Source organism: Lepidochelys olivacea, assembly GCF_965140295.1.
Source record: "Lepidochelys olivacea isolate rLepOli2 genome assembly, chromosome: 14".
Taxonomy (NCBI): Eukaryota; Metazoa; Chordata; order Testudines; family Cheloniidae; genus Lepidochelys; species Lepidochelys olivacea.
In genome coordinates this window covers 37469126-37486500 of record NC_140424.1, presented here as the reverse complement: position 1 = coordinate 37486500, position 17375 = coordinate 37469126, and the positions used below count along the sequence as shown (strand labels likewise).

General features: G+C 42.9%; 1 protein-coding gene and 1 pseudogene across 2 annotated transcripts in view; both read right to left on the bottom strand.

Moving 5' to 3' along the window:
* LOC311530619 (olfactory receptor 5AP2-like) overlaps window positions 1-17375 on the bottom strand; it is a 404829-nt pseudogene that overhangs the window by 27929 nt on the left and 359525 nt on the right. The window lies entirely within an intron of this gene.
* Window positions 6065-7000, bottom strand: LOC311530220 (olfactory receptor 14A16-like; the record flags this gene model as incomplete). Its single annotated transcript, XM_084646686.1, has 1 exon — window positions 6065-7000. The coding sequence occupies one exon, from the start codon at window positions 6998-7000 to the stop codon at window positions 6065-6067; it is 936 nt and encodes a 311-aa protein (XP_084502812.1).

Below are 17375 nucleotides of genomic sequence, written 5' to 3'. Positions count from 1 at the left end.
CAGATTAATAAAGGCATTTAGGTGCCTAGTGGGATTTCCAAAAACATCTAGGCCCCCCATTGATCAATGAGTTTTAGACACCTAGGTGCTGTTGAAAATCCCAGTAAGTACCTTAATATCTTTGAAAAATCTGTCCCTAGGTGATGAAGTGCTTGGAACAGCTTCCAGGTAGATGAGGTACCCAAGAATTTTTGCATGAGCTGTTTGGGAGGAGTGAGCATGGTGGGTCAAAGGTAGAGCTGGACAACATTTTTCCAAGCCATGGGCAGATTAATTTTCACTCAGCTAGAAGAGTAGAAGCATCTGCCATGAACAGACTGAGGATACTATTTTCTGGTGGCGTTTCCTTGACCAGCTCTATCAATCTCAGTTTCAATACACACCACCCATGCAATGCATTTTAGGTCATAAGCATGCAGGGGGCTAGGAACGTGCATGTCTGAGATGATGTGGGCATAAATTGGCCCCCCATTACACGAGTGTGTCACTCCCCTCATAGGCCTCACTCTTGCTCTGCAGCAGCTTGGTAGGCCAACAGCTATACCTCGTTAATGCAGAAATAGGGCCTAAATTGAGCTCATATGATGATCACCATCTTGGGTGACACCTTGTGGTTGAACTAGGGACCTCCAGAGCTAAGGGCTTGAGTTCCTGCAGCTTGAGCTAAATAGCCAGGCTCCCTGGTAGGGGTATGACAGACTTACAGGCTCTTGGAATTGGGCACAGAGGGGATTTGAAACACACACAGACCAGTGGGTGGCATTTGTACGTGTGACACTGTACAGCCACTTTACCTGACACCTCTCTCAGCCATGAGGACAGGGCCTCACAGACATTTGAACTAATCCAGTGCTCCTGCCTGTGTTGCAGTTTATTCTCTGTTCCCTTTTTTCCCTTCCCCTCCTCCACAGGTACACACAGTCACTCAAGTCTCTCACACTCCCCAATGTATACATAACCCAGCCTAACACAATGTGCCTCCTTGTCCCCTTCTAGTGGTCAGACCTTGTATAGCAGCTTATGAGTTTGCTATTGCGGTGCACTTTGTCCTTTAGCACGATCTACACGAGATGTTAACATATAGTTATGCATGGTATTGGACAGCCCACAAACACACACACTGCTGCACAGAACCACAAACACACTGCAGTGACCAGTCCACATACAAACACACAACAGTGTTCAACCCACATACACATGCAAAACCACAGTAGTGTAGAGTCTAGATTTACACCAGTATAATCAGAATACAGCTCTAAAGGCTTATCTGCAAAGTGAGAGGCAACCAATAACTTACAGAACTGTGATCATCAAGGAAATGGCATTCGTAGATTCCAAGGCCAGAAGGAACCACTGTGATCATCTAGTCTGACCTCCTGCAAAACACCAGCCATAGAACTCCCTCAAAATAATTCTTTTTGAACTAAAGCATATTTTAAAAAATAATAATAATCCAACATGGATTTAAAAATTGCCAGTGATGCAAAATCCATCACAATCCTTTGTAAACTGTTCCAATGATTGATTAACCTCACTGTTAAAAATTTATGCCTCTCTCTCTCCTCACTTCACTAGCAATTTATGGAATTATTTCTCTGACATTTCAACTAGAAAGAAGGACACCCCTCCTTTTTAATCTCTCTCTCTTGAACCACTGGCAATGTATATACATCAGCACTCAGCCATTGAAGGTGTGACTATAAACAGGTAAGAATACAAAATCACTTTATACGCTGATATTTTTGTACCACTGAAGAATCCATCTTATCAATCCGATCATTATTGAATGTAGTTGAAATTTTTTGGAAAGATCTGTAGTTTTTACATTAACTGGAATAAATCACAGGCAATGGATATATCCAAAGACCAGATTCTTCTGTGTCAGCATTTTCCATTTCAAATATGTAAGGAAATAACTTATTTAGTTGTTAAAATATGTCCTAATCTTCCCAGAATTGTTTCTATAAATGTGGACTATATATTAAAGAAATTTCCAAGTTTATAGAGAGGTGGTGTCTCCTCTCTCTAGCCTTACTGGGGAGAATAGAAATATCCAAAATGAATATCTTGCCTACAGTGACTTATATTATTAACCTAAAAAGAAAAGGAGTACTTATATTATTAACCTAAAAAGAAAAGGAGTACTTGTGGCACCTTAGAGACTAACCAATTTATTTGAGCATGAGCTTTCGTGAGCTACAGCTCACTTCATCGGATGCATCCGATGAAGTGAGCTGTAGCTCACGAAAGCTCATGCTCAAATAAATTGGTTAGTCTCTAAGGTGCCACAAGTACTCCTTTTCTTTTTGCGAAGACAGACTAACATGGCTGTTACTCTGAAACCTGTCATTATTAACCTATTATCTTTCAAGGTCTCTCTCTCGCTCTTTGCTCGAATAAATAGGCTTACCATGAAATTTAGATGGGATAAAAACCGTCTCACTTGTCACACAAGATCCTTAAATAATCCTGGGCAACTGGAGGTATGGGGTTGCCAGATTTGTATCCATATTACCTAGCATTTCAAACGCGTGCTATTGTAAGTTGGTTCCCCTCCAGTAGCTCTGTATACACTCCGGCCTGCTTTGAGATAAAAAAAGGCTTAGCCATGCCATTTGGTTCCCTCACTTCTTTTATATACCTTAGGCTATTCCCACATCCTTAGGGAAAAATCCAATCTTTGCATCTACATGGGGCATCCTGCAATGCGTTAAGGGTATGTCTACACTATGGAATAAGGTCGAATTTATAGAAGTCGTTTTTTTAGAAATCGGTTTTATATATTCGAGTGTGTGTGTCCCCACAGAAAATGTTCTAAGTGCATTAAGTTCATTAACTCGGCGGAGCGCTTCCACAGTACCGAGGCTAGAGTCGACTTCTGGAGTGTTGCACTGTGGGTAGCTATCCCACAGTTCCTGCAGTCTCCGCTGCCCATTAGAATTCTGGGTTGAGATCCCAATGCCTGATGGGGCTAAAACATTGTCGCGGGTGGTTCTGGGTACATATCGTCAGGCCCCCGTTCCCTCCCTCCCTCCGTGAAAGCAAGGGCAGACAATCATTTCGCGCCTTTTTTCCTGAGTTACTTGTGCAGACGCCATACCATGGCAAGCATGGAGCCCGCTCAGGTAACTATCACCGTATGTCTCCTGGGTGCTGGCAGACGCGGTACTGAATTGCTACAAAGTAGCAGCAGCAGCAACCCATTGCCTTGTGGCAGCAGACGGTGCAATAGGACTGGTAGCCGCCATCGTCATGTCCGAGGTGCTCCTGGTCGCCTCTGTGAGGTCGATCAAGAGCGCCTGGGCAGACATGGGCGCAGGGACTAAATTTGGAGTGACTTGATCAGGTCATTCTCTTTAGTCCTGCAGTCAGTCCTATTGAACCGTCTTATGGTGAGCAGGCAGGTGATACGGATTGCTAGCAGTCCTATTGCATCATCTTCTGCCAGCCAGGCAAGAGATGAGGATGGCTAGCAGTCCTATTGTACCATCTTCTGCCGAGCAGCCATGAGATGTGGATGGCATGCAGTCCTTCTGCACCGTCTGCTGCCAGCCGAAGATGTAAAAGATAGATGGAGTGTATCAAAACAAGAAATAGACCAGATTTGTTTTGTACTCATTTGCAACCCTCCCCCCGCCCCCCGTCTAGGGGACTCATTCCTCTAGGTCACACTGCAGTCACTCACAGAGAAGGTGCAGCGAGATAAATCTAGCCATGTATCAATCAGAGGCCAGACTAACCTCCTTGTTCCAATAAGAACAATAACTTAGGTGCATCATTTCTTATTGGAACCCTCCGTGAAGTCCTGCCTGAAATACTCCTTGATGTAAAGCCACCCCGTTTGTTGATTTTAACTCCCTGTAAACCAACCCTGTAAGCCGTGTCGTCAGTCGCCCCTCCCTGCGTCAGAGCAACGGCAATCGTGCATCTGAGTAGAGAGTGCTATCCAGAGCAGTCACAATGGAGCACTCTGAGATAGCTCCCGGAGGCCAATACCGTCGAATTGTGTCCACAGTACCCCAAATTTGACCCAGCAAGGCCGATTTAAGCGCTAATCCACTTGTCAGGGGTGGAGTAAGGAAATCGATTTTAAGAGCCCTTTAAGTCGAAATAAAGGGTTTCATCGTGTGGACGGGTGCAGGTTTACATCGATTTAATGCTGCTAAATTCGACCTAAAGTCCTAGTGTAGACCAGGGCTAAGATGATTACAGCATCTGATCTTACTAATTCTCTTCTCGTACCACTATGGGATACCCGGTGCCTCAGGATCAAGGTCAATTCCACGCTTAAGACAATTTGGATAGAAAAAGGATGAACAAAAATTGAAGATATAATACAAGATAATAGACTGGCATCCTTCGATTACGAGTGTAACAAATATCAGCGATTACTGTCTCACAGTTCTTTCCTTCAGTTACTATGATGAAGGATTCATGCAAGGATTGGGGATGATCGGTCTGTTTCAACTCTTTCACCTCTAGAAGAACATGTTAAGAAATATGGGGAAAAAAGTCAATTTGTAGGAATTGTAGGTGGCTTAATGTTTTGCATTACCCTCTCAATCGCAGCCTCAAAGAAAAATGGGGAAAAGAACTTAGCCTTTTTATCACAACAGAAGCCTGGGAGGGTATCTGGCTTAATGTGAAAAATAATTCAAGTTCTTTATCCTTGTGATTCTTCCAGAACAAGATAGTAAACAGGTACCTCTGGGCTCCAGAACATTTGTTTAAGGGAAGATTGGCAACACATAGTGACTGTTGGAGATGCAAACAGCCACATGCCAACCTTTCACACATCATCCAAAAATTTCACACACCTGCCTAAAAATGTATATTCAGCGTTCTCTCAAAAACTTAAAGTGGTGCTATCTTTCCTTCTCCAAGCTTGTGTATTTTAGGGGTGCTGGATGAATTGGTATTACCAGTTGACATTAAGAAACGGATTGCAGTAACTATTTTAGTGTCCAAAAGAGTTATTTTGAGAAAATGGAAATCTGCACTTCCTCCATCATACACAGACTACCTTAATGATCTCTCTACAACTGCATTAATGGAAAAAAATGACTCATTTATTCATCTATTTAGTCACTTTAATAATTGATGCCCTGCATGATCTTTATGGGTTCAGGGTTGTATTTGTTTTTTCTTTTGTTTTTTCCAGGTTTTCCAAATAATGAACATTGAATTTTGTTATATATATTGTATTTCCATCTTGTGCATGTATTAATGTTTTGTTTTGTTATGTGTTTATATTTTATACAAAAACAATACAAATAAAGTTAAAAATTGTATGCCTTATTTCCAGTCTGAATTTGCCTTCAACTTCCAGCCATTGGATCCTGGTACTACCCACTCTGCTAGACTGAAGAGCGCATTTTCAAATATTTGTTCTCTGTGTATGTACTTGTAGACTGTGATCAAATCACCTCTTAACCATCTCTTTGTTAAGCTAAATAGAATGAGCTCCTTGATATTCAAATGTAGATGTAAGATCCACAGATTGTGTCAGTTGGCATCACGGCATTGGACTCAATGAGTCCAGTCCCCACCTGGTGTAAATGGATGTAGCTCCACTAAAGTCAAGAGGCCAGACCCCAGGTGGTGTAAATTGGTTAAGCTCTATCAAAGTCAATGGCACTACACCGGTTTGCGGAGGTCAGAGTTGAGGTCAGAGTCTGCTCTCCCATATACCAGATTTACACCAGTCTGACTCCTTTGACACCACTCCTGATTTATGCGCACAAGGGAAAGAAGTTCCTTGTTTTTAAGTGACCCTGAAATGGGTATAAGTGGCAAAGCAGTTTAACAGGCATTGCTCTGGCACAGAATGAAAGCCCAATTCTTCCCTCTCACAAAATGCACACCAGTTTAACTCCATTATTAGGCCAGAACTTCTGATGGTGTAAATCAGCCCAAGTGCATTGACATCTGTGGAGTTAATTTGGATTTGCATTGATGCAGCCAAGAGTAGAAACTGGATCTTCTGTGTATGCATTGTGTTGTTATGGAAATAACTGACATGGACCAGGAGAAACAAAGCAAAAGATTATTAACAGACACATACTTAAATCTTGGTGAATAACATCCACCCAGTCAGTCTCCTCAATGAAGCTTTGATCTCCTTGTTCCTCATGCTATAGATAACTGGATTCATCACTGACGGTAACATGGAGTAGAGAAAAGCCACCACGAGATCCAGACCCGATGCAGAACTAGAGGTGGGTTTCAGGTAGGCAAAGATGCAAGTGAAAACAAATATAGAGATCACAATGAGGTGAGGAAGACAGGTAGAGAAGGCTTTATGGCATCCTTGCTCAGGGGCGATTCTCAGCGCCGTTTTGAAGATCTGAACATAAGAAAAAGTTATTAAAACAAAGCAGCTTAAGCCTAAGGATGCACTAAAGGTGAGAATCTGAACTTCACTGAGGTACAAGTCAGAGCAGGCGAGCTTGAGTAGCTGGGGGATTTCACAGAAGAACTGATCCACCATGTTGCCTCCACAGAAGGTTATCGAAAACGTGTTCCCGGTGTGCAGTGCAGAACTGAGACAACCGCTGGTCCAGGCACTGGCTGCCATTTGGACACAAGCTCTCCTGTTCATCACTCTCTCATAGTGCAGTGGTCGGCAGATGGCGACGTATCGGTCGTATGCCATGATGGTGAGAAGGAAAACGTTTGTTCCTATCAAGAAGACAAGGAAAAAAACCTGGATGACACATCCGGCATAGGAAATTGACCTAGTGTGGGTTAGGGAATTAGCCATTGATTTGGGGATATTGACAGAGATGGAGCCAAGATCCACAACAGACAGATTCATCAAGAAGAAGTACATGGGAGTGTGAAGCTGGTGGTCAAGTGCTATGGCTGTGATGATAAGAAGATTCTCCATCAGTGCTGCCAGGTAAATTACTAAGAGCAGTATGAAGTATAAAATCTGCACCTCTGGAACATCAGAGAATCCCAGGAGAAGGAATGCGGTCACAGTGGTTCGGTTGGACATTTTCTTTCTCAGTACTTTATGAGCTGCCTGTATAGGGAAGGACAAGGACAATGGTCAGGATTAGACTATTAAAATATTTGTCCTTTTGTGTAAACCACCATAATTTCCTTGATTTAAGATCAGATCCTTATCTTGTGAAGATTGATGTAATCTGGGAATGGGGGTGAGGGAATCTGCCTCATTGACTCCAGTGGAGTTACTCTTGATTTACGTTAGGCTGAGTGAGAGAGAGGAGAATAAATCCCATTGACTACAATGGGGTTACTCCTGATTTACACTGGCTGAGTGAGAAGATAATCAGGCCTATTGACTGAATGGGATTACTCTTGATTTACACCAAGGTGAAAGGTTTCAGAGTAACAGCCGTGTTAGTCTGTATTCGCAAAAAGAAAAGGAGGACTTGTGGCACCCTAGAGACTAACCAAGTTATTTGAGCATAAGCTTTCGTGAGCTACAGCTCACTTCATTGGATGCATACTGTGGAAAGTGTAGAAGATCTTTTTATATACACACAAAGCATGAAAAAATACCTCCTCCCACCCCACTCTCCTGCTGCAAATAGCTTATCTAAAGTGATCACTCTCCTTACAATGTGTATGATAATCAAGGTGGGCCATTTCCAGCACAAATCCAGGGTTTAACAAGAACGTCTGGGGGGTGGGGGGGGGCAGGAAAAAACAAGGGGAAATAGGTTACCTTGCATAATGACTTAGCCACTCCCAGTCTCTATTCAAGCCTAAGTTAATTGTATCAAATTTGCAAATGAATTCCAATTCAACAGTTTCTCGCTGGAGTCTGGATTTGAAGTTTTTTTGTTGTAATATCACAACTTTCATGTCTGTAATCGCGTGAGCAGAGAGATTGAAGTGTTCTCCAACTGGTTTATGAATGTTATAATTCTTGACATCTGATTTGTGTCCATTTATTCTTTTACATAGAGACCAAGGTGAAAGAAATTATAACCAGGACCAATTTCTTTGTAGGTCCTTGTATAACTTTTTCATTCAAAGATGTATAAAGTTAGGTAAATCTTATCCTCATTTTACAGAAGGGAAACTGCAGACCAGAGAGATAGACTCTTCTGTCTGGCACACCAGTGCAAATCTGGAGTAATTTCATTGAAAGCAGTGGAATTACTCTGCATTCATACTGCTGTAAATGGGAGTAGCATCTACCTCAGATGTGAAAGGGCTCACTCATGGTCACATGATGACCCAGCTATAGAGTCAGGAACACAACCCAGGAAGAGTCCCTAATCCCAGTTGGCTGTTCTAGTCATGACCCATCACTCACAACCAAAAACAGAATAAAAGAACACCAGAGTTCTGACTCCTCTTCCACTTCTCTAACCTACTAGATCCCACTGCTCTCCCAGAGCTGGGAATAGAACCCAGGAGTCCTGGTGCTGTACCCTTCCCTAATTACTAGATCATACTCTCAGGTGAGAGCCGGGAATGGAATAGAACCCAAGAACCTTGACTCCAGCCCCCATAATCACTACACCATACTGTATCTCTGTTTAAAAATGTGGCAATACTGAACATAATTTTTATTAGCAGTAATAGCATTTGTAGTAGAACTGCTGCAAGATCAAGATCCAGTGACGATCAGGACACCACTTAAGCTGGGCTCTCTTTATTTGTACTACATTTCACTGCCATTGATCCCAGTGATGGTCTGTCTTGAGTTCGTACTGTCAGGGGACACCATCATAGGACCTAATCATATCAGCCACACTATCAGAGGCTCGTTCACCTGTACATCTACCAATGTGATATATGCCATCATGTGCCAGCAATGCCCCTCTACCATGTACATTGGTCAAACTGAACAGTCTCTACATAATAAAAGAATAAATGGACACAAATCAGACGTCAAGAATTATAACATTCCAAAACCAGTCAGAGGACACTTCAATCTCCCTGGTCACTCGATTACAGACCTAAAAGTCACAATATTACAATAAAAAAACTTCAAAAACAGACTCCAATGAGAGACTGCTGAATTGGAATTAATTTGCAAACTGGACACCATTAAATTAGGCTTGAATAAAGACTGGGAGTGGATGGGTCATTACACAAAGTAAAACTATTTCTCCACGTTTATTTCTCCCCCTCCCCCCGCCACTGTTCCTCACATGTTCTTGTCAACTGCTGGAAATGGCCCACCTTGATTATCACTACAAAAGGTTTTTTTTCTCTCCTGCTGGTAATCGCTCACCTTACCTGATAACTCTCATTACAGTGTGGATGGTAACACCCATTGTTTCATGTTCTCTGTGTATATGTCTATCTTCCTACTATATTTTCCACTGCATGCATCAGATGAAGTGGGTTTTAGCCCATGCAAGCTTATGCTCAAATAAATTTGTTAGTCTCTAAGGTGTCACAAGTCCTCCTGTTCTTTTTGCAGACACAAACTAACACGGCTGCTACTCTGAAACCAGACAGAAGAAGACACTCTCACGGTTTGTCTACATGGTGCCTTAGTCTGCACTAGCATGTTGTGCACTAACTGACCCATGAGGACCCTGCTGGCATACATTAAAAGTTCCCTAGTGCATGTTAATATAGTACTGCTTGAAACAGAAATTCATCAATGTACACTAGGGAGCTTTGAGTGTGCAACATATTAGTGCACACTGGAATATACAAACTTCTCCTGTGAACTACTGCACCTTGTAGACAAGATCTAACCGATAATCTTCTGTCTGAAAAGGGGGATTGGATGAGTTTTAATTAAGTTTGTTTTACAGAACCACTCAATTTCAATGTGTTATGTCTCATTGTGATTCTTTTTCCCTTGTGTATCCCAGTCAACACATTTCCAAACTAGCAAAAGAAGTGACAACAAACTGATAGAAAGAAAGAACAAACATAAAGATAGACAGAGAGAAAGACAGTAGTAACAACAAATAATTAGAGCAATAGATGGATAGACAGATTCTACTATTTGTTTTTCACTGTGCCCTGTCAGATAGATAGATAGAGAGATAGATAGATAGATGTTTCCTAAGGTAACCCCTGATTTATGCTGCTTTAGTTTACTATGTCCAAATTGAAATAAGACTGAAAATCTGAAAAAATACATATTGTCCATTTACAACCATTTACAATTTTTCCCTTAAAAGGCACCTCTGGAAACCCTACATATATTTAATTGCAACAGCAAACTTACTGTGCCGGTGTTTGTGAAATCCTCCAAGAGTTGTGAAAGCTCTTCTCTCCTCCAACTCCAGACTCCTTTTATCTATCTATCTATCTATCTATCTATCTATCTATCTATCTATCTATCTATCTATCTATCTATCTATCTATCTATCTATCACCGTATTAGGAGAAACTGTTCTCTCCTCACACTGAGGCTGGCCTGCTGGAAAAATTCTAAGACCCGTTGCTCTCTGCAGACGAGCTGTGTGTAGCTAACTCTGGTGCTGTTGGAAGGATATTTACCCATGCCTATTCCTAAGGGCTTTCAGGCACTCAGTCCCTGAAGCCCTGCACAGCATAGGATCAGAGGCCCAGAGGCCAAAGTTACTTTCTGTCTGTATTGTATTTTCCTAAATGTTCCCAGAAACTGAAGTGATCACACTCACAGAGAGGCAGAAGTGTATAAAGCAATGACTGTGATCCAATGGCTAGGGGCACAGGACTGGTACTCAGGAGACCTGGTATCTATTCCTGTCTTGGCCGCTGACCTGCGTGTGACCAAGCACAAGTCACTTCTCCTTTCCATGCCTCAGTTTCCCCTCCCTTCCATTGTGTGTTTGGATTATACATTCTGTGTGACAGAGGCTGTGTCTCACTATGTGTTTGCGAAGCATCTAGAAGACTGAGGCCTCTAGGTGTCAGGGTAATACAAATTATACAATAAATCTCTCTCTCTCCAAGTTAAATGATTCCATATGTCTAAGCCCATAAATGTTTGACACTCAGTGTGTCCATGTCTGTGTATGTCCCCCCTGCCCACACACACACTCTATGTGAGGGAAATCAATAATAGGTAACAATTTTATAACATGCTCATAGTCACAGTCAGAGAGGGCTCATACCAAAAACATATAAAGCTGGGCATTTCTAAGGGGCTTGTGTGTTAGGATTCCTGGGTTCTTTTGCCAGTGATCTGCTGGGTGAATTTAGACAAGTTGCTTCAACTCAGGGTCTCTGTTTCCCTTCCTACCCTTGGCCTGTCTTGTCTATTTAGACTGTGAGCTCTTTGCATCTTACCTGCAACAGTGGTGTCCAGATCTCAAGGCCAACTATCATACACATTTTTATTATTTTTATCACTCAGTATTACATCATGGGAATATAGTATTGTTATTATTATTATTAGTTTTATTTTTTGTTTCATAGACTCATAGATTCCAAGTCCAGAAGGGAGCACTGTGTTCATCTAGTCAGACCTCCTGTATAACAAAGGATTTTAAGCAAAGTAAGCAGTTATGGGATAAGAGGGAAGGTCCTCTCATGGATCTGTAACTGGTTAAAAGATAGGAAACTAAGGGTAGGAATAAACAGTTTTCAAAGTGGAGAGAGGTAAATCTCAAAGTGGAGAGAGGGATCTGTACTGGGAGCAGTGCTGTTCAACATATGGTTGAAATGATCTGGAAAAAGGGGTAAGCAGTAAAGTGGCAAAGTTTGCAGATGATACAAAATTACTTAGGATAGTTAAGTCCAAAGGTGACTGTGAAGAGTTACAAAGGGATCTCACTAAACTCGGTGACTGTGCAACAAAATGACAGATAAAATTCAGTGTTGATAAATGCAAAGTTATGCACATTGGAAAATATAATTCCAGCTATACATAAAAAAGGGTGAGGTCTAAATTCACTGTTACCACTCAAGAAAGAGATCTTGGAGTCATCATGGATAGTTCCCTGAAAACATCCACTCAATGTGCAGCGGCAGTCAAAAAAACCTAACAGGAACCATTAGGAAAGGGGTAGATAATAAGACAGTAAATATCATAATGCCATTATATAAATCCATGGTAAGCCCACACCTTGAATACTGCAAGCAGTTCTGGTCGCCCCATCTCAAAAGAGATATATTAGAATTGGAAAAGGTACAGAGAAGGGCAATGGAAATTATTAGGGTCTATAAAATCATGAATGGTGTGGAGAAAGTGAATAAGGAAATGTATTTTTCCCCTTCACATAACACAAGACTTAGGGGTCACTCAATTAAATTAATAGGCTGCAGGTTTAAAACAAAGAAAAGGAAGTACTTTTACACACAATGCATAGTCAACCTGTGGAACTCATTGCCATGGGGTGTTGTGCATAACTGTTTTGGAAAAAGACTAAGATATGTTCATGGAAGATAGGGCCATCAGTGGCTGTTAGCCCAGATGGTCAGGGATGCAACCCCATGCTCCAGGTGTCTCTAAACCTCTGACTGCCAGAAGCTGGGACAGGACAACAGGGTATGGCTCTCTCAAAATTGCCCTGTTCTGTTCATTCCCTCTGAAGCATCTGGCACTGGCCACTGTCAGTATACTGGGCTAGATGGATCATTGGTCTGACCCAGTATGGCCTTTCTTATGTTCTCACAGACAAGTTAGATCACAGGATGTGGGTGTCAGACTGTGTTGTATTTCCCTGGAAAGTGGGAATAAGAGTGTATTTCCATTTTAGTATTTTAGAGCTGTACCCAAGTTGTTAGTCTATTCCCTGCCAGAACTGAGGGACCATCTTTACTAGGTCTTATGGGTTTGGGTTGTAATTTGTTCCACTTTTTAATGTATTTCATAAGCAACATCTTAGGCCAGATCCTCAGATGGTGTAAACTGGTGCAGCTCCATTGACTTCAAGAGTGCTAAGTTAATTGACACTAGTGTGATAACACACCTGACAGATGTGTGAGGCAAGGCGCAGTGGCAATTCCTAGTCAATAGAAGTTACAAGTTCTGTGCTCCTTCGACATTCCCATCAAGAGATATTACTGAGAGGGGAATCAGGGTCCTTCCCCCTGTCAATCTGATCCCGACCAGTAGCCCTGTCCTTCCCTCCATTAGCAGGACACAATGTGCTGAGGAAGAAAATGTCCAGCTGAACCACCATGACTGAGTTCCTTCTCCTGGGATTCTCTGATATTCAGGAGATGCAGATTTTATACTTCATGGTGTTTCTAGTGATTTATCTGGTGTCTGGATGAGGAGCCTTCTCATCATCATAGTCATAGCCCTTGACCAGCATCTTCACCCCCTCATGTACTTTTCCTAATGAATTTGTCCATCGTACATCTCTTCTCCTTCTCTGTCAGTATCCCCAAATCCTTGGCCAGCTCCCTCTTAAACACCAGGTCGATTTCTTATTCTGGATGTGTCACCCTAGACTTTCTCTTTATGTTCTTTGCTTCGGAAGGTATAGCATTACTCACCATCATGGTGTATGACGAATACATTGCCATCTGTCAACCACTGCTCTATGAGAGAGAAATGAACAGGGCAGCTGGTGTTCAAATGGCAGCCAGTGCCCGGATCAGTGGAATTCTCCGTTCTGCACTGACACACTTGAGTTAACCTTCCATGGGAACATGGTGGCTCCGTTCTTCTGTGAAATTCCTCAACTACTCAAGCTCACCTGCTCCGACTCACATCTCAGTGATGTTGGAATTCTTGCATTTGGTGCATACTTAGTCTTGAGATTGCTTTGTTTGAATAACTGTGTCATATGTTCAAAATCTTCAAAACCGTGCTGAGAATCCCCTCTGAGCAGGGCCGGCATAAAGCCTTCTCCACCTGCCTTCCTCACCTCACTGTGGTCTCCTTGTTTATTTGCCCTGACATCTTTGCCTACCTGAAAACCCACCTCCAGCTCTCCATTGGGTCTGGACCTCATGATGTCTGTTCTCTATTCTGTGGTGCCTCCAATGATGAATACGACCATCTACAGCATAAGAAACAAGGAGATCAAAGCTGTTCTCTGGAAAATGATTGGATCAAGATGGAGCCAAGGTCTAGGATGGACAGATTCATCAGGAAGAAGTATCGGGGAGCATTAAGTGTTGTAAGTGCTGCAGAGAGTCGTTAAGGCGTCTCAGTGCTGCTGTTCTTGGAGCTCCAATGTCAGCTATACAAGCAGGGAATGCAGCTTGCTGATTCAGCAGACCTCGATGTTGTTCATAAAGAAAGACCACAGGCTTGGTTCGGTGATGAAGACCCTCGGCCTGGTTTATTGTCAGCAAAGCATGTTACTAGCGCCCCACAGGAGCAAGAGGTGCACTAACACATGTATGCCTGTGACAATGGTACTGGTTCAATCAACGCACCAGAACACTCTCCCCTCGGCTAGCGCAAAGATGCCCCTCTTATGACTTCTCCTTTTATACACTGATACACACAAGTGCCGTATTACATTCCAGATGTTGTTAGTTACCACCCTAATCCTCGTGCCTGCTAGTTTGAACAAAACATCCTCATCCATTATCCTGTCATTCCCCTCCTTATCTTTACAAGGGGTCGGTGTGTTCCAGTACCATCTCTTAGGAATGCGTTTACATAGTTACTTAAGAGAGCTGTGGCTTCCTGTACCAACCTCTCCCGTCAGGAATGTGCTTACTTGGTTAGCTGACCCCTAGTGTGTTACTATTCTGCCAAGGCCAGGTCTACTTTGGTTCACCCCATCAAGTATGCTTAGGGCTCCAGCAAGGCCTACACATGGTGGTGATGCCATTGATGAACCTGTTCATCTACAGCCTGAGGAACAAGAAGGTCAAAGAGGGCCCCAGGAGGAAGCTGTATTTCTTCAAGGAGCCCCTGGGCACTTGACTGTGTTTCTAAGATAGGAATTGTGTAAAAGTCAAGGCAATGTTCAAAAGCATCTAAGTGACTTAGGAGCCAAAGTCAATTTTTAAAAGTGTCTTAGTCAATCAGGAGCCTAAGTCTCATTCAAAGTCAACAAGACTTCGACTCCTAAGTGCCTAAATTGCTTTAGAAAATGAGATTTAGGTTCTTAAATCTCTTAGGTTATTTTAAGAATTTTGCCCACTGGCAGTGAGTGGAGGAGACTCTTGTGTGTGTGTGTGTGAGAGAGACAACATAAAGTCAGGAGTATGCTAGAAAAGCTTTGCCCAAATAGCTATACCAGCAAACCTTCATAGTGTAAATGAGGCTTATGCAGCTGGTAGAACTGTGTTTACCCTCGCTAATACCCAGTATAGAAATGTCACCCCTAACTGTCATTGCTAAAATGGCAAAACCGACTAGTGTAGATCTGGCCTATATCTGTTTGTGAGATTCCACTATAAGTGTCCATTTCTGAATCTTTGCTTTGACGGTGTATCTGTAAGTGAATAAATTTGCATGAATGTGTGTGTTTCCGATGAAGTGAGCTGTAGCTCACGAAAGCTTATGCTCAAATAAATTGGTTAGTCTCTAAGGTGCCACAATTACTCCTTTTCTTTTTGCAAATACAGACTAACACGGCTGTTACTCTGAAACCTGTCATTATGCAAGGCACTGCATTTAGCCGTATGGGGTGGAAATCTATCAACTGCATGAAAAAACTTGTACAGATACAGACAGACATCATCTTCCTTTCCAAATGCAAACAGATGGACAACGTACCAAAAGGACTGAAAGTAAAAAATCCGTTACAATCTACATACCACACAGACTATGCTGACAGCTTGTGCCACACACTCTCAAAGAAACTGCAGAACCACCTGATCAACATCCTCTACAGCAAAGAGGGAAAGATAAAGAATGAGCTCTCAAAAATGGATACTCATAAAAAAACAACCTTCCACACAAACTTCCTCATGGCTGGACTTTACTAAAACTAGACAAGCCATTTTGCCTCTCTACAAAAGAAAAAGGACACTAAACTTTCTAAACTACTACATGCCACAAGGGGCGACAGCAATGGTTCCCTCAACCCATCCAGCAATATTGTTAACCTATCCAACTATACTCTTAGCCCAGCAGAAGCAGCTGTCCTCTCTCGGGGCCTCTCCTTCTGCCCCTCCACCCCCATGAACATGATACAGTTCTATGGTGATCTAGAATCCTATTTTCGACGTCTCCGACTCAAGGAATATTTCCAACACACCTCTGAACAACATACTAATCCACAGAGACCTCCCTACCAACACTACAAAAAGAAGGATTCTAGGTGGACTCCTCCTGAAGGTCGAGACAGCAGACTGGATTTCTACATAGAGTGCTTCCGCCGATGAGCACGGGCTGAAATTGTGGAAAAGCAGCATCACTTGCCCCACAACCTCAGCCGTGCAGAACACAATGCCATCCACAGCCTCAGAAACAACTCTGACATCATAATCAAAAAGGCTGACAAAGGAGGTGCTGTTGTCATCATGAATAGGTTGGAATATGAACAAGAGGCTGCTCGGCAGCTCTCCAGCACTACTTTCTACAAGCCATTACCCTCTGATCCCACTGAGAGTTACCAAAAAAAAACTACAGCATTTGCTCAAGAGACTCCCTGAAAAAGCACAAGATCAAATCCACACAGACACACCCCTGGAACCCCGACCTGGGATATTCTATCTACTACCCAAGATCCATAAACCTGGAAATCCTGGGTGCCCCATCATCTCAGGCATTGGCACCCTGACAGCAGGATTGTCTGGCTATGTAGACTCCCTCCTCAGGCCCTACGCTACCAGCACTCCCAGCTACCTTCAAGACACCACTGACTTCCTGAGGAAACTACAATCCATCGGTGATCTTCCTGATAACACCATCCTGGCCACTATGGATGTAGAAGCCCTCTACACCAACATTCCACACAAAGATGGACTACAAGCCGTCAAGAACACTATCCCCAATAATGTCACGGCTAACCTGGTGGCTGAACTTTCTGACTTTGTCCTTACCCATAACTATTTTACATTTGGGGACAATCATAGAATATCAGGGTTGGAAGGGACCTCAGGAGGTCATCTAGTCCAAGCCCCTGCTCGAAGCAGGACCAATCCCCAATTTTTGCCCCATATCCCTAAATGGCCCCCTCAAGGATTGAACTCACAACCCTGGGTTTAGCAGGCCAAAGCTCAAACCACTGAGCTATCCCTCCCCCCCCCCGTACAATATGTACCTTCAAATCAGCGGCACTGCTATGGGTACCCGCATGGCCCCACAGTATGCCAACATTTTTATGCCTGACTTAGAACAACGCTTCCTCAGGTCTCGTCCCCTAACGCCCCTATTGTACTTGCGCTATATTGATGACATCTTCATCATCTGGACCCATGGAAAAGAAGCCCTTGAGGAATTCCACCATGTTTTTCAACAATTTCCATCCCACCATCAACCTCAGCCTGGTCCAGTCCACACAAGAGATCCACTTTCTGGACACTACAGTGCTAATAAACGATGGTCACATAAACACCACCCTATACCGGAAACC